A 17,977-nucleotide genomic window follows, 5' to 3' on the forward strand; every position below is an offset into this window, starting at 1 on the left:
GTGAACCACCCCCACATCCAACAGATTTCCCACCCCTGCTTTTAACAGGTAAATAAAACAAAAGCAATGTATGGGTGAACATCAGATTTAGTACAATATTAAAACAGCTTTAGAAATAGTCCCATTCAGTAAATCAAAACTGGTTCTCTTGCTAAGCAAATTCAGAAGCTTAGCTTAGTTCAAAACCAAATCTTATTACAGTAAATCTTGAAAGTCTGGCTTTGTTTCTAATATTAAGGATCTGTATCTTACTTTGTTCCTCATCTCAAATGGGTTAGCCAGCCGTTTACAGTTTATTCTGTGCCAGCTTAATTAAACTTTCAGAATAGAGCATTTTAGCATAACGTGACAAGATGTGGCTTCCAATAAGGGGCTCAGTTTGAAACAACCATAAGAAAAACTGTTTAATGGAAAAGCAAATTCTCAGGAGATTCCTTATGGTAGCTCTGGAAATAAATTTAACGCTTGCCTTCGTTTTGTAAGAGGAGCCACAGTGCAATCTGAGAGAAGTACTAAGAAGTCATCAATATAGAAGATAGTTTTATCTAACTCTCCAAGCTGAAGCTTAATTAAAAAGCAAAGGATTGGGCAATAGGAACCTAAAGCTGCAACTATGGAACTAGCATGCAATGGATGCACTTCAGTCAGTTCAATTCAAGTTACCTCTTGGAACGCCCACGACTGCTACCACCCTTATGAAGCTGCTCATAAGCCATGTTTTCCAACCATGACGGTACTTCCTGTTTAGCTTCAACAAGAAGATCTAGCAAGTCCTTGGTGATGTTTATGTTCCTCTCATTGAAGAAGGAGGTGGCAAGGCCTTAAACCAAAAAAAGACAAAAACACATTGATTCTCAATGTTAGAGAGGAAACTTGGTGTCAAGCTTCAAGCACATGTTAATCCGGGCTATATAGAGCAGTAGCGTCTTAAGCAGAAGGACAAAATAAAATAGCTATTTGGTGGGTTTTTAACTTCAAATAGGCTTGCACTGAACTCTAAAGATACTTGACATTAATCTTAGAACAAAGTTGTTTTTTATTTTTTTTTAAGACATGTCTTTACACAGACATCCCTATGTTTGATGGGACTGCTTGTAGCTGACCTCTCAGGTAATGCAAAACTTCAGACCACATCTAAGTGTCTTCTTCCCATTTCCCTCCCTAGGAATTCATTTTGATTTTTCTTCTGCTTCATAGCTCTCAGCCTTCTCGTGTGGCAAATCACTTTATTAATCTGATATTAATTAGCCAGACTATGGAATCTGGTACAATGTCATCCAGATGATTGAGTTCTCAGCAAGGGCTGATATAATCTGACTGCATTCCCTCTACCCCCCCTCACTGACTTGTATTTGAAATGGTTAACAGAATACATGTAAAATGGCAGCAACTGAACTATGTGCGCACGTATGCAAAAATTTGAATTTAAGAAAGCTGCTAACTGGAACTATTACACTGGTTTTTAATACTGCCTTCCTACGTATTCTATTAAGGTGCATTACAGGATCTTGCAAAAACAAGGAGTACTGTGGCATCTTATAGACTAACACAGTGGTCCCCAACCTTTTGGGGCTGCCGGGCACCTGGAGGCGGGGCTGTGCATGTGCCATGGGGCGGAACCACCCATACGCCGCGTGCCCAGTGCCGGTGCCACCCATGCATCACACTCCTGGGGCTGGCACTGCTCCTGAGCTGTGCGCCCAGGAGCAGGGCCACCCATACACTGCATGCACAGAGGCAGGGCTGCCACCGCCCATGTGCTGCACACCCGGGACTGGTGCTGCCTGTGCCCACGCCCGGGCTGGCGCCACCCATATGCAGTGTGCCCAGAGGCCAGCACAGCCCTTGCACCCAGGGGTGGGGCCATGTAAATGCTCATGTGGTGCATGCCTGGGGCCAGCACCGTCCATGTGCAGTGCGCCTGGGGGCGGGCGCGGCCCCCGATAACTATGCGGGCGCACAGAAATGACCCACCAGGCGCCATGGGGGACCACTGGACTAACAGATTTATTGGAGCATAAGCTTTTGTGGGCAAAGACCCACTTCAGTCTTTGCCCACAAAAGCTTATGCTCCAATAAATCTGTCAGTCTATAAGATGCCACAGGATTCCTAGTCTGAATCTGCAAAAGCGACTAACAGCTACTCCTCTGAATATAGTATCTTGGGCACCCAGGGGCATGCGGAAAAAGACTGGAATGAGGAGACTTACCTGAAAATTTTGCTCTGTTTAATAAGCTTGGCATTAAGACTACTGCTGCGAAGAGCAGAAGTGGGCTTGTCCAAAGCAGTAGCTCAAAAGCTTCATTTTTAGGTCAAGTTTACACTATCACCAAATCCAGCAGTTCTCAAAACAGGAGGCCAGGACCACAGTTCCCTCTAAGATGCAACACATCTTCACAGATGATTAATCAGCCCCATCCAGTCAAGAGGTGCAGGGCTCCATGCAGGGACCTGACTGGGTGGGGATGATTAAGCCAGTCCTGGCCACCCAAATAGAAGGGGTCCTGACCAGCGTTCCCTCTATGCTGTGAAGCAGCACAACTTCACAGGTAATTAGACTTGCTGGGACCAAGGGCCGAAACCAAAGCTCAGCACATCAGGGCTCAGGCTACAGGCCTCCTGCCTCAGGCTGAAAGTCTCTATTTGGGTCTCTGGGTCTCAGTTGGGTTTTGCACAATCCCCACCCCAGGGTAGTGGTACTTGAGGCGGCTCAGGCCCCCCTCCTGAGGCTGTGGTGCAATGAAGTTTGAGAATGCCAATCTAGTGTTACTTATAACCAGGGTTTGACAAATGGCAGCGAAATCTCGTCGCCAGCCCCACACTGCACATGTGCAAGACCCGCATAGCACATGTATGTGCTGCAGGTGAAACGAGCAACCAGCTAAAATCTACTCACCATGGGCAAGTAGACTCAATGATTTGTTGAGCCCTGCTTATAACTCACTGGACTGTTGCACTGAGCATCTTCTAGTAGACAATGCACTTACCAAGGTTTCCCACACGGCCTGTACGACCAATGCGATGTACATATTCTTCAATATCACTTGGCAAGTCAAAGTTTATGACATGTTTCACATTTGAAATGTCCAATCCTCTTGCTGCAACCTAATGAAGAATTTCCACTGTCAGGTCTTAGCAAAGCTTCACATGAAGTAAAATGTTTTTCACTTCCAGAACAAAAACTGCACTTACTGCTGTGGCAACCAGAATTGGGCTTCTGCCTGAGCGGAACTGGTGTAGAGCTTCTTCTCTATCGCGCTGAGAGCGATCTCCATGGATGCTTGTACAAGCGTATCCTTCGTGGTAGAGAAAGTCCTCCAAAGAGTCAGCTCCCTTTTTAGTCTCCACGAACACCAGAGTCAGGGAATCCTTGCCTAATGCAAAAAGTTAAGCCACAGATTTGCCACTGGCACAATGCTGCATCTGCAAATATTTAGCACCCCCCAGTGGTACAAGGCAGTTTATCTTCTGCTCATTTGTGTATTCGGTTAAGTCAGTGATATCAATACAAGGCCATTTCCTCTCCCCACCACCACAATATTTATATTAGCCAAGAAGCCTTTTTTGCTTTGATTTAAACACACCATGCATGCAAATACATTCACAACATATGAGAAAACAAGGAGGAAAAGACTAACAGCTTTTTCTCCACCTAACATAGATTCTCATTACCTGAGCAATCAGAGCTGTGTTGAAATTCTCCCAAACAGTCTTTACCTGTGGCATTTAGCAGGTCAAGCAGAAATGACCGTTTGTCTGACTCTTCCACCCAGACTACTTTCTGTGTGATGTTCTCAGATGTAGAGCCAACTCTGCCAACAGCCAGAAAGATATATTCATCCAGGAAGTCACGGGCAAGCATCTAGGAGGCAGAGGAAAAAATAATTCAGTTTTTTCCTCCACAAAAAATGGCTGAATTCATAAAGTACTACATGAGGCTTTTTGACCTATAAGCTTAAAGTCAGAGGATACCTGGATTTCCTTGGGAAAAGTAGCACTGAACATCATGGTATGACGAACTCCTTTTGGTGGCATAGTATCTTGTTCAACAATACGGCGAATCTGAGGTTCAAACCCCATATCAAGCATGCGATCAGCTTCATCCAGTACCAGATACCTGGGAGTAAAGAAAGAGGTTAAAAAAAAAAGTTGCTTGAAGTGAGGACAACGAGTTTAAAAACCCCACGCAGTGTGAACTGGATACTGAACCAGGCTATTTTCTGCAAATGAAGAATATTTAATGCAGTATGCTACAATTATTCAGTGATAGCTTGTACAAGTGACCTAAAGCTGGGAAGTATTTATAAGCTATATGTAGTTTAACTGAGAACTAGTCAATTTAGCAGCATTAAAGCATGGCTTTTGCAAGTATTTGACCACTAGTCTGGCAGTAAAATTTTCACGCAACACATAACATGAAGAGCCTCAGCTTGCAGCAAGAGTCAACTAGTTTTTGATGGCCTCAATGCAGCCACCATCTCTTGCTTGCTTAATTATCTTTAGAAAAAAAAAGCAAATCCGCACATAAATGTATCCAAATCATTGTAAGTTATGAAGGGCATTTCCCCTTATTGTATGCTCTGTAATAAAAATAACATTCAGTTGTTTATTCTTTCCTGGACCTTTTTTTAAAAGATGCTTTGCATGTTCTTTTCTATTAATCTTTTACCTTTTAGGCTGTTTTTTTTTTTTAAACCTGCTACTGTGAAAAGTGATGCCCTAGAAAGCTGGGGGAAAAAAATTAAGCCCTGGATCAGGAGATAGGTGGTGAAGCAGTAAAAACCAGAACAGATAGGGGCCAGGGGGCAGCAAGAGGATCCAGCTGCACTGGTAGTGGGATGCATGCAGGGAAACCATCTGCAGCTCACTATCATATGGTTCAAGGACACAGCAGGGGCCAACGGTGAGCCTTGGGTCAGAGCTTAAAGACCCAGGGCCCAGGAGTAGAGTTGGCAGCCTGGACCCAGCATTTGCCCCAATCACATGGTGGCTGCTAGAACTTGAATGACACCTTGCTTGCCTGTAGCTGAAGCCCATGGCTAGAGGAAGCAGTGAGAGCCCAGTGGCAGAGTCAGCTTCCTTATTGCTATTGCCCAAAGTCCCATGGTCTGAGCTCCACCACCCTCAGGAATATGGAGACCTCACACTGCCTGCTTCTCCAGTGTTTCTGGTTCTAGAGAGGGCAGGAGTCAACTCCTTTGAGCAGGCCCAGGGGAAAAGGCCACTAACTCCTTACCTCCCAATCACTATCCAGGGGACTAAGAAAAGGCTCCAATGGCTGCATTTGAGATGGTTCAGGTAGCAACAGACTTCCAAATAGGTCCAGGCTGTTGGAGAGCCAATATGCGAGCTTTACATCAGAGGAATGGAGGGAGTGGGGAGGCAGAGAAGAAGCAAGTATGCAGGGGAAGGTATACAAATATCTTCATGTTTCAGAACCCAGCCATATGAGACTAGTATTGTGAAATCTATTTGACAAAGTAAGCTGTTTGAAGCCAAAGCCTGCAATTTCTGATAAGCCTACATTTATCTACACAGGGTTTTGCCTTTACTAAAACAGTCCTTTAGGAAAACTATCAGAAAAATACTATGGATCACTACCATTTATTTTGTGGCACCTTATAGACTAAGATATATTGGAGCATAAGCTTCCGTGGGCAAAGATCCGCTTTGTCAGATGCTCCAATAAATCTGTTAGTCTATAAGGTGCCACAGGACTCCTTGTCGCCTTTGTGGATCCAGCCTAACATGGCTACCCCACAGATTCTTTGAAACCATTATCTTTTTTCAGTTTAAAAACCAACTATTAAATCCTACGATCTGGTCAGAAATTCTAGACATTTATAACAGTATCAAGTTCCAAGATCATTTTGCCTACTTGCAAAAGTCCAATCCAATCTTTCCCCTCTCCATCATGTCAACCAGACGTCCTGGAGTTGCTACAAGCAAATGACACCCACGTTCCAAGTCACGTATCTGTTGGCCGATATCAGCACCACCATAGACAACACAAGGACGAACTTTGGAACGATATGCAAACTGTAAGAAGAACACTAATTATTTTCTGTTTTTTAAAAGTTCAGAATATTATGCTGAAAATTTGCCAATGATACCTTTCGGGCTTCTTCATAGATCTGCACTGCCAGTTCTCTAGTTGGAGCCAAGACTAGTGAGATTGGGTATTGCTTACGGCGTCCATATCTTCCATTTTCCTGAAGGACAGAATATCTAGAATAAATGCTTCTAAATATTTTTTAAAAGCTGTAACTACAGCCATTTCAAACTGAGCACCTGCTTTCCCCACAATTCTGAAAGTTTCTTGATACCAGCCTACACTCTTGACTCAAGTAATATTACAGAAAGTGAACCATCAACAGCTCTCTGCTCTAAATTGGACCACTATTTGAAATCAAGGTTCTCAACTCTCTACTCCAAAGGATCTGTTTGTCAATTGCTAAAAAGGAGCACAGGAAGTATTCCCCCTTCAGAAGGCCTCATTCATGCTTTCGGCCAAGGGTGGCCAGCCTACTGCTCTTAAGCTGCATGCAACTCTTTTCCAAAGAAACGTGGCTCTTAGGGTTATGGCTCGGCTGCGCACCTGGACTGCTCATGGCCACTCTGTGCATACACCCCAGTTCCGCAAGTCAGAAGAGCGTGGCAGCAGCTCTGGTGAGACCCAGACATTGGGCAAGGAAGGGGGAAGGGAGTTGGGGATGCCTGGCTCTGGGGGAGGGCATTGGGATACAGCAGGGGGGCTGAAGTATCTTAAACTCAAAGTCTTCTTGGATTCAGAATAAGGCAGCCAACACAGAGGTCCTATTTAAATTCCAGGGGAAGGGGGGGGGGAACCCTCACAACCAACATGTACAGTAAAACTCCAATGGTCCAGCACTCCTGATGGTCAGGCACCATATGGAACCCGGAAGTGCCCCAGGCAGCCGGACAATTAGAGCTGCTCTGCCCCCGTCTTCCGATTCAGCCACTGCTGAAACTGATCAGCATCCCGCCCACTCCACCCCAGACCCCTCATAGCACCCCCTTCTGATAGTTCGGCACCCCCTGGGTCCTCAAGGTGCTGGATTATCAGAAGTTTACTGTACCTGGTTTACACTCTTTCTTTAAAAAAATCCAAAGGCTACTGTTTGCTAGGCTGAAGCAATTATTCTGAAATATGTGGGTCTCCCTTATTGTTTTTGAACCTGTCATATTTGCAGTCTGGGGCAGACCTGAATTTTTAGAGCCATAATCTTCATAAGTTAAACAAAAAAAGAAAGCCACACTAGGTAACAAGTTGGAGTGAAACAGGCACTTCAAATTGTGCTAATTAAAAGTCACAGGACATAATAGGGCAATAGTGTTAAATTTAAAATATCTGGTGGGGATGCTTATTTTGAGAGAGAACAACACTACTGTATTTTCAAAGGGTTTTTTTTTTTTTTTTTAAGTTTGATGTTTCTTTGTCATGTTTTCTGAAGATCTATGGCCATGATTTTTTTAAGTGACTAGAGACTATTGGTTTTTGAGTAAGTGATCTGTTAATATTGGTCATCTGTTACTGATTTTCATTTGCCTGTTGTATACAATCTGTACCCTAGTGCTGAATGTGAGCCGTACGGATAAAATGTACTACTATTGTGTGTAGTATATCACTAGATAGATCAATAAAATAAATATAATACATGGCTCTTCGCACTCTATCCACAGCTACTTTGGCTCAATTTCTAACTGGCTGGCCACCCCTGCTTTAGGCATTGGTTCTGACAACTTGTGTCCCAGATACAGTCTGACAAAAAGGGATTCAATACTTTGATGCTAATTGGGAAAAAAAGGTCTTCTTGCACCATGGCGTAACTTTACTTAGGAACAGCCACATTTCAGTGAGGCCACAAGACATGATTACCACCTGTAAGCTATAATCGGCCACATCTATGGAAGAATTTTAGGCCAAGAAGAGAGAAAAAGCATCCTTTGGTGGACTAAGCTTGTTTTAACATTTGAGACTTCATCCAAGAACTTGCCTTCATAGCTCTCAAGGCATCACCTGGTCCATCTGTATAGATCTGACTCAATATTGGTAAAAGAAAAGCAGCAGTTTTCCCAGAACCTATTAAGAAATAAAGGTTAATTGTGACAGTAAAAGCATCGCTACCACGTCCATCAAGTTATCAGCTGCAACATCTTACAGTGTTCCAAGCACCTATGATGAACCAGAATGCTCTTGGGGCCAGGCAGCTCCCCAGGAGCCAGTGCACAGAGTGCATACCAGGAGCCTGTGTGTAATAATGAAGGTTAACCAGTAAGCCCAGGCTCATCAGTTAACCACGTACAGTTACACTTTCACATTTCTAAAGTCTCAATGTGCAGAAACCACCATCTTCTGCCACTGAGTTAACCTGGCACCCAGCACCCTCAAAAGAGGGCATAATAAAGTTACCCTGAACTCTAGAATTGATAAGTTTGGATTTTGTGCTAATGTGTTCTCACTACAAGGATAAGCAAGCTACAGTTCCCAGTATTTGGGGCAGGGGCGGGAGAGACGACTTTCAGAAGCACTAAGTTGGTCGTGAGCAAGCAGTTGATTCTTTAGCAATTATCTGCAGCTTGATGATTTGACCCAATTCCCACTCATTTCAAACTGAACTGTAAACCTACCTGTCTGGGCACAAGCCATCAGATCTCTCTTGTCTTTGATGATAGGTATAGCATGTTTCTGTACTGGAGTAGGGCGGGTATAGCGAGTGAGCTCAATGTTTCCCATGATAATTTCTCCCATGTCAACGTCACTGAACTGTAACATTTTGAAAAGAGTTAGTGGGGAACGGACCTTCAGAACCTTCTCACTAGAAAATACAGTACAGCCCAAGTGACTCATGTATCATCCAGGATTAATCTGCTTGATATACATACATCAGAAAGCTGAAATTCACATGTACTCAGAGGAGCCCAGTACAAGCAGCTTTATAAAAAGTTAAAAAGCAATTGGTTTGTCTTCATCAAAATCAGTCTCCCAAGCAAAATTGGTCAGCTGGTAACTATGCATGACCACAGAACTAATAATCTCATCACATACAACATCCCACCTAATTAATCCCCTCCTATTAAACATGCTTAAAAAGCCACACACCAGCCTCATCAACAAAATTAAGTAGAAACAAGCTTACACCATTTCTACCAATGAGGGCATCCCTCCAGTAAAAATCTTTATAAAAAGTTAAAAAACCCACCAAAAAACAAAGCCCACACCTACATCCGAACCCACACACATCTGAAGAGCATTTCTGATTTCTTCACTGCCCCCTTTTGACAGCTGTTAAAATTTCCACAATTATCCTCAATTCTAAATTTAATCTTGCACAGTAGACCCATGTAGTAAACTGAGAAACCTACAAGACACCATTAGTGCAAAGAGATGCCAGAAAGGCAGTTACTAGTCAGATATAGTATTTATTGGTTGTTTCCAAAGGACTTGGACAGAACACAGAGCAGGTCTCCTGATCCTTGACAGACATTGTCCAGCTTTTACATGTGCTGTTAACAGCTGAAGTCATCTGTTAAGACAGAACTACTTCACATGGCTGGTTATTTTCTGGATTTTGCCTGAACACAAACTTTCTGGGGGGGTTTGTCAAGCAATGTTTTGCCATTTACTGTCCCACTTGACTGCAAATTCTACTCTAGCTTGTGGTGTTTTGTTCAGTGAGCAATGGGCACAGGCTCTGTATGTGCTCTGTAGATCCTTCTGTTCTGATGAAAGGCGGGGACTTTTGAATTGGGGAACATGAACCCAAAGGGGGGAAAAAATCAGGGGCCACACACAAGTGAGAAGAAAAACCCCTCACTGATGTGGCCAGACTGACAAACACACCCCACATTCCCCTCAAATTAGAGCCCAGGGGGGCCCCAGGCTAGTAATTTTGTATGCTCCAGCCCCACAAAGCCACTTGACTCTTCTACAAAAGGGAAGAGACAAGACATCTATACAGTAGCAGGAGTTAGAGATAAGTAACCAGGTGTCCCCCATGGGTGCTTCATTGTAACCAGGTGTCCCCCTATGGGTGCTTCATTGTAGGAGATTCACAAGCAACAATAAAGAGGCTGATCTAGCATTCTTCTGAGGATAGAGTCAAAGCAGCATCTATTGGTCGCCAGGGCAGACTAATCACTGAAAAATGGTGGACCAGGTTGCTTTCCTCCAGAAGCCCATGATAGGTAAATATTTTTATGAAAGACCATGGAGTTGGACTGAGCAGTTATTTATAGGAGACAGAACTCCAGCAGCTTTGTTACAGTCTATAGTGAATATAAAAAAAAACGACTAATGGTATGAGTAAACTGGCTGTCACGTCATTGTTTTATATAAAGAGACATTCAGGAATAAGCCTTGGACAGAACATTTTCAAGGCAGAAGGTAAAAGCCCTTCTTTACACCAGAACATGGAGGCTAGCCTCCTCCGCAAAGAATGTTGTAGGTAGTAAGATTCAGATGAGACCCCATAACATGATAAAAGGTAGAATAGAAAGTCAGCCATTAGCACCTCTGGTTTCTCTATCTGGCCAAAGTTATGGTGACCAAGAATCGAGCCTGGAGGGACAAATAGAAGTGTGAACCCCAGAGGTTCCAACCGAGTCCAAAGTGAGGAAATGGCTTATACAGTCTGTTAAGGAACGGACTGTACTAGGAGGAGTTAAAACAAAGTTCTTTGACTAACAAATGAAAGGCTATATAACAGTAATCAAGTATGCCCAACTAGGAGCTTAGGTGATTACCTGCTGGTTTTAACAACCACACACACAGGGGTTATCAAAAGTACATGTGTGTGGAGAAATTCAGAAGGGTATACAGACTAGGAATGTGAAGGACTAGTCAACTATCCAATAAGCATTTGCTTATCAGATTTTTGACGAAACTAGTCGCTTCCCCACCCCTCTTGTTGCCTCTATCAGAAAGAGGCAGGGGAAGGAGTACTTCAAAGCAGCAGTGCTGCTTGAAGCCTGGGACCAGATGCCAGGCTCCACACAACGCTGCCACTATAAATCTTAAATAAGTTTCCTACTACAGAGCCCACAGTGAAGTCTCCCTGTCAGCGAGGCTGCCAGTCCCTGCCAGCTCTGCTCCACAGCAAAGCTGCCTCCTTGGGAACAGGGCAGAGTTGAAGCCATAACATTAACAGCCAATTAGTTAAAACGCTAATATCCCTAATGTATGCACAAGATTTGGAAGCCTCTACTTGTGTAGGTAGGTTCTCTCCTGGCTGGTCTCAAACAGCTCAGGAGTAGGGACTAAATTCAGGAAAGCAGTCCAACTCAGCTTCTTAACGGTTTGTCTGGCAGTCTTAAGACACAGAAAGGAGATGTGTTATGGTACCAAAGTCCAACTGTCAGGAGATTTTCTACAAGGGAAAGGTAAAGACTCCTAAAAAGCAGGCCATGGGATCACTGTCTAGGCTAAGAAAGTGCTATTATGATAGCTACTGCTTGCTTATTTCAGTTTCTTCAAGGCCTTAAAGATCAATGATGTTCAAACAGGTATACAGAGTGGACAAAGTATTCCTTCACAAGCAGAAGTGGAGACATTTCGCATTGATGGAGCTACAAAAGCCCACTTCCAGAATTCCTCTTCATGGCCTGGGAAGTGACTGCTCAGATGCTATGGAGCCCACTTAAATTCCACTGTAGTGCATGCATATACATTCTATGCTGGAGCTCCTAGAGAGAATTCTAAAATCTATATGGCTGAAATTGTACCAAGATTTTTAGCCAGTTAGCTCATACCATCTAATAAGCTTACTCCAAGTTGTGTTACAATGCAGTTACCGGTTACAAAAAGCTTCCCACTCATCTCCTTGCTTGCCTTTAGTAAATCTTTCACCTCTGGTCCAACTCACACAGCTAATCATGCCATGGACTAGGGATGTTAAACATTTATTTTAGTTATCTGCAAAAACATCACTTATACAATTACTAAAATACTCTGGGGGAGGGAGGGGGTGAAGCAACCAGTGCATTCCCGGCTCCTGCCTGCCACCCTGCAATGCTGCCTCTGATACAGAGGCAGCAGCAGCATAGAATGGCAGCAGCCCGTCTGCAGGGAGTTCAGAACCCTCCCTGAAGACAGAAGCTGCTCCAACACTCCCACCTTTTTCCTCCTCCTGGGGCAGGCAACAAGGGATGTGGGGAGAGGGGGGGGGCCCCACGTCACAGGACCCAGCACATGCAAGGAAGATGACAGAAGCTGGCTCCTCCCCCCTCCCCCCGATACAGAGGCAACAGTGGGTGCACGCGCACACACCCACCCACCTGTTAAAACAATAACCAGTAAGCCTCATCTTTAAAACAGTTCATCCCTACCCAGGACCTGATCTTAAGAATTTAAGATTATAAATCCAGCCATAACCTTGGACAATTACCTCACTTGGGCGCTGCCCGGTAGGTTCCCACAGGACCAACCCAGCAGCACCCCAGCTGCTCTACCCGAGGCATCCCACAACAAAAGCCTGGTCTGCTGGGGGGGCACGCACTGGCTGCGCCCCCTCTCCCCCCAGCAGACCAGGGAGACCCGAGCAAAGCCGGCCAGGTGGCAGGACCCCCACCACCTGGGCAGCTTTGCTCTTGTCCCCCTGGTCTGCTGGGGGGGGTCCAGCAAAGCCGCTGGACCCCCCCAGCAGACCAGGGACACTCGAGCAAAGCGGCTGCCCGCGGGGGTCACGCCGCCTGGGCGGTTTTGCTCCCAGGCAAATGAGCCCAGGCAGCGGCTTTGCTCGGGTGTCCCTGGTCTGCTGGGGGGGGAGTGGGGGGGGGGGTGTCCAGTGGCTTTGCTGGACCCCCCCAGCAGACCAGGGAGACTGGGAGAAGCTTTTCTCACCCCGGAGGACATGGGTGGCGACCCGCCGCCTGTGAGCTCCGGGGCGAGAAAAGCCCTGTTTTTAAGTGCAGATCCGACGTAAGTCGGGGACTGCCTGTAGAATGAAGTCTCCCAGGAAATAAAGGCCAACACAATCGTTCCCATCTTCTAGTCCAAATTCATGGTACATTTATGTAACTAACCTACTGTGAGTACAATGCAACAAGTTTAACAACAACAAAATTCCTCCCTTAAAAAAAAAAGCTTAGAAGATGCTTCAACACATGCTTCTTTCTAGGTGAAATCTTTCCCGATCCACACTTGTTTGTTTAAAGCTACACAAGTGAAGCTGTCAAAAACAAACCATTCAGAGTTTGCTAACCAACTGCTTAGTCATGTTTAGATCCATAGAAGGAAAATGCTGACGACATGGTTTAAATAGAAGCATTATAAAGCACCCACTCAGTAATCCAGTTTTACCTGGAAGTTTGTTCCTTAGTAAATGGCAAGTGAAGATGTAGATGCAATAATTAAAAAGCTTACACTTTCAATATGTGGAGGACAGTTGTTGCCTGTTGCCTCAACAGGAATGTCATCATATTTCTCAAAGTTAATGCCTGTATTGCCACCGGAGAAGAGCTCTCTGAAAGCAGAAGACCAAAAGATATCAGTATTCTGTTCATTAATCTAGATTTGAGTGGCATGCTGATACTTAACTTCATTTAAATTACTCACTGTTCCAGACGATCACTTGGAGGAAGTGGTTTTGACCAATCATCTTCATCTGACTTTTCAGACCAGCGACTATTTCCACCACGGTCAAGTCTGCCAAAGCCACTCCTATCACCACGGCTGCCAATACCATCATAGTCACCGCCTCTTCCACGATCGTCATATCTAAACATGGTAAAAAAAGTTAAGCTATATTTCTAAACAAGGGCTACTGTCTAACGTGCAGAACTACGGCCTTTATGTTTAGCTTCATATTAAAGGCCACACATTAGGTAGAATAAGGTCATGCGATTTAGATTTAGAATATAAACATTCACCAAAGTAGGGCTCCCTGCCTACTGTGCTACTGTATTCTGCATATTTTCCTTTGGTACAAGTTAATGATTGATGCTGTGGGAAAAAATTTACAGTACTGATTCACACCACTCAACTGTTTTCTAGAGCATCAATAAGACTAATCACTCCTATAACTGGCTTCCTATTTTGATTAAGTGACCACATTTTAAAAATTAAGTCATAAATTGGAATCTTCCATTTTACTTGTAGAATGGCAATTCAGAATCTCCCCTTCACATAAGTAGTATTACAAGTTTTACTAAGACACTTCCCTCCCCCCCTTCTAGAAAGGTGACAGTTTTATACTAAGGAGAGACATTAAAATAATTTACCCACATGCTCATTATGCAGTGCCAATTCATTGCATTTGCTTTACAGGTAAAAATGCACAACTGGCAAGTTTAAACATACGCCTACAAATGGAAAGTTTTCCAAAGTGCACTTAGCCTGGTTAGGTCAGTGCTAATCAGGTGAGCTCCCACTTTGTAAAATTGGCTTTGGATAAAAGTAGAAAAGAGTCCTTACCTGGGTTGCGTTTAGTTTTTAGGTCTGGTAAACCATGTTTGAGAAAAATCAGGATACAGGACTAACGAGTCTCAAAAGGTCATTCTCACCACACTTGTGCATACAACATGGTGTTTAGAACTGACCAAATAAGGGAGAGAACCTGCAAGAGTCTTACACCCAATTGTTTTCATTAACTTTACTCAGATTTTTGTTCTCAGCTAAACTTTTAGTGAGAAAAAAATGTTGAGAATATTCTAACTTTAAATTTTATCATTTTACATTAAGCATTTGGCTAGTTAGTGGGCAAAAAGCGTTCACCAATGATGCAAGCATCCTATTGCCATTCCACAGGTAGCAAACAACTCCAGTGTCATTAGCTAGTTCAGACTCAAATCAATTCACTCGGGGAATGTCTACACTAGAAAATTATTTTTAACTGAAATTTGAAATAACTGGAAATAACAAATCAAAATAGCATGTCCCCACTACAGGGGAGCCTGATAATTACTCCATGGCAGGCTCCATTAATGTGAACAAGCTACTTCGACTTAGTCCCCAGTACTTTCTGGGGCTCTAATTACTTTGATTTAGTCTGGGGAGTAAATATTTCAAAATAGCAGCAGCAGAACAGCCACATTAGTGCTATTTCAACGTAAGTGTTATTCTCCAAGGAAAGCATGAACACAGATTTCAAAACAATGAGCTTGAGAATGTGGATGCCCCGCTTATTTCAACATGAGGATGTTATTTTGAAATAATTTCCTAGTGTAGACCAGGGCTTAAGTGTAAGTCAGTTTCTCAACCTTTGCACTGGCAACCCCCTACCTTAAGCTGAGGTCTGAGCCACCCTGCAGCTGTAACACACTTCAGCTTCCTTTATGGGGCCCTAGACAAGGCCTTGTTTCTTACCCCCTTAATATCAGTTTTGCTTACAACCCCTAGGTTGAGAAACACTGATTTAAGTTATTTATAGATGAATACTTGCTATCCTGAAAAGCTATAGCTTTTCAAGCAAGATGCTCATTCTGCCTCCCCAAATTGTGGCAGCAAATTACTTTGGCATCCCTGTTGCATGCCATATCCATAACTGAAGCCAAGGGAGGCAAATCAGAGATATACCATAAAAAAACCACACTTAGTCCTTATGTGAAGTTAGTTTTGTGTTTCATGGAGCAAAAAGATACTAACCTTCCTCCTCTTGACCCATTCCCACGTTCACTAAAGAAGCTTGATTTTCCACCACGGTCAGTCCGAGCACCAAAGCTGCTGTATGCATCCTTGTCTCTACCAGAATCCCACCCACCGTCAAATCCTAGATATGGAAAGAAAAGGGTTACTTTATCCTGAATAAAGACCTATTAATTCTTATGAATAGTAAAGAGCAAGAAACTCACTTTAATCTAAAGACACCATGAAGGCACGCATGGTTATGAGTTGGACAAAAGGAAAACTCTGTGCAGTGCCCACACCCCCCACCCAAAATACAAATGATTTAGCACATGAGATGCTATACTCAAATTATTCTTTATTAATGACAAGTTAAGAGATTTCAATTTTAGAGCTCAAATTGAATAATCTATACTGCTTATCAACTATACAAAAACCAAGGCTTAGGACAGAAGGAGCCACATGCAGTTCTTTTACTGTTAAAGCGTGGCTCTCCAAACTGGTAGAGAGGAAGGAGAGAAAGCCTGGACCTCTGGAAGGACTTCTGCCCAGCAGGAAGAGGAGTCTCCAGCAGCGCTGAAGCCCTGAACCCCATCAGATGCATCCTGGCTCCTAGCTCTCAAACTTCAAATTGACACATGCTGCTTAGAAGGTAAGTTTGGCTACCCCCCAACTTTGTATCAAAGAGTCTCAGTATGCTGTACTTGTAACCTGAATTGCTGCATTTATTAATTTTTTTTAAAGCCATTGAGATTAACTAGTCAATTAGAGCTCAATCATGTTCTGGGAAGCAGTGCCTATGGCCATTCCATGAAGTCACTCTTCACCACCCTGCAGCCATAGTGTCTCATTCCTCATAGTTCCATTCTACTCCAAATAATGACTCTTGAAAGTCTAACTTTGGAATTAGAGAATCGAGCAGTTTTTCTTGTGTATAAATTCAAGCCCCTAACTGCCTTTGGGCTGCTGAACAGAAGTGTTCTCTAACCCTAGAAGAGAATGAGTGAGTGAGTGGATAAAAAGCAAAACTCCCTGGCTCCCACCCAAAAGGGTAGCAGTCAACTAAATCTGTAAAAGTGTTATCTTTGCTCCCAGAAGTTTTGGGATGGATTTTCCTACTCTTGAAGGCTCGCTCATACAAGACTTTTACTTAGGATAAGCTGAATACAGACTGAGATCCTGTCTCTTTGCTTACCTGTTTAAAGACAGGAAATGAAATATTGAGCCAGAGAATTCTCTTTCCTGTAAGCAGACCACGAAGGGTGCAAAACGAAATATCTAATATGGGACATGATAAATTTGCAAATGTGTGAAGTCACTAATGGTAAAGTTACAGTTTGAGTGCATTAATGTTTGTTATGGTTATATGTAATTTCTAGGGTATTTGCATTTTGGCCAACCAATCTGCAGTCTCCTACCATCTCAAAGTTTTAGCAGGCCAGTTTAATGAATAGTGTGCCTATTTACATACAAGCAACTAAAAAAAAGCAACAGAGTACAAAATTTTGTTGTGGGTGCTTTCTAACGGCATGATGTTTTGATTACAAACCAGTATTCTAGCTAGAATTGAGTAGCTATAGCACTGGACTGGGAAATAGGAAGTCAGTTTAAGTCTTTGCTTAAGCACAAATTTCCTGCATGAGCTTGGAGAAGTCACTTAGATAGGATTACAGTCTTTTAGACTGCAAGTTGCAGCAGATTCACCCCTTTTCTATTCTCCATTTGCCAATAAGTTCTCCAAAGCAGACCTTTATCTATACAATATAGCAGCAAACAATGCCACTTAAGTTGTTAGTTTAGGGCTGTAAGCCTTACTTTTTGTATCCTGGTAGTGGAAGACAAGCTGTTGAGCACTTATTAGTGCATAGGCTACTGCTTAAGTCCAACCAACTTCATTAAGCCACAAAAATTCATGAGCTCCATCCTGCATGCTACAAGTTTCAATCTAACAGACGCTTTTGGGAAGAAACCTATTCTCTAGTTGTTACAGCAGACCATTTCTCATCTTGTCTTCACATCAACTGTAGGAGAGCTGTTGGCTTAAAGGTGACAATTTAACAGTCCCCACGCCCACCTCTGTCATCACGTCCGGATCCTCCTCTAGATCCAAACCCACTGCGATCACGATCATAGCCATTCATCCGGCTGTCTCGGTCATAGCCATTCATATAGCCATTACCTCCGCGACCAGAGTCCCAGTTGGGGGAATCTTTGGCAGAGAATAAAAAGTGAAACAATTAAAGGAAAATGTCACTCATGCCAGTGAGCAGTTTTGCAAGCTCCAAAGCACCAATCCAGAGGCGGTGTAACCTGTACTGCCAGAACGCAAAAAGCTGCAGCAATATAAAATCCTTCCAAAAATCAGGGGGTCCTTGTAGGTCCCCATCTTTAAC

General features: G+C 43.5%; 1 protein-coding gene across 6 annotated transcripts in view; it reads right to left on the reverse strand.

Moving 5' to 3' along the window:
* The window catches only part of DDX3X (DEAD-box helicase 3 X-linked), a 32,639-nt gene that overhangs the window by 4,215 nt on the left and 10,447 nt on the right, over positions 1-17,977 (reverse strand). For 2 of the 6 annotated variants that reach the window (XM_006133959.3, XM_075912986.1), the window contains 13 exons: positions 17,659-17,793; positions 15,606-15,729; positions 13,578-13,739; positions 13,386-13,485; positions 8,654-8,789; positions 8,020-8,105; positions 6,115-6,213; positions 5,880-6,040; positions 3,974-4,118; positions 3,674-3,863; positions 3,194-3,375; positions 2,989-3,106; positions 664-820 (listed from right to left, as the gene is read on the reverse strand). In XM_006133959.3, the coding sequence (XP_006134021.1) occupies positions 664-820; positions 2,989-3,106; positions 3,194-3,375; positions 3,674-3,863; positions 3,974-4,118; positions 5,880-6,040; positions 6,115-6,213; positions 8,020-8,105; positions 8,654-8,789; positions 13,386-13,485; positions 13,578-13,739; positions 15,606-15,729; positions 17,659-17,793 (1,795 nt within the window). The remainder of the gene's footprint in view (positions 1-663; positions 821-2,988; positions 3,107-3,193; positions 3,376-3,673; positions 3,864-3,973; positions 4,119-5,879; positions 6,041-6,114; positions 6,214-8,019; positions 8,106-8,653; positions 8,790-13,385; positions 13,486-13,577; positions 13,740-15,605; positions 15,730-17,658; positions 17,794-17,977) is intronic. The other 4 variants (XM_075912993.1, XM_006133961.3, XM_006133965.4 and 1 more) reach the window with 3 other exon arrangements.

Source organism: Pelodiscus sinensis, chromosome 1, assembly GCF_049634645.1.
Source record: "Pelodiscus sinensis isolate JC-2024 chromosome 1, ASM4963464v1, whole genome shotgun sequence".
Taxonomy (NCBI): domain Eukaryota; kingdom Metazoa; phylum Chordata; order Testudines; family Trionychidae; genus Pelodiscus; species Pelodiscus sinensis.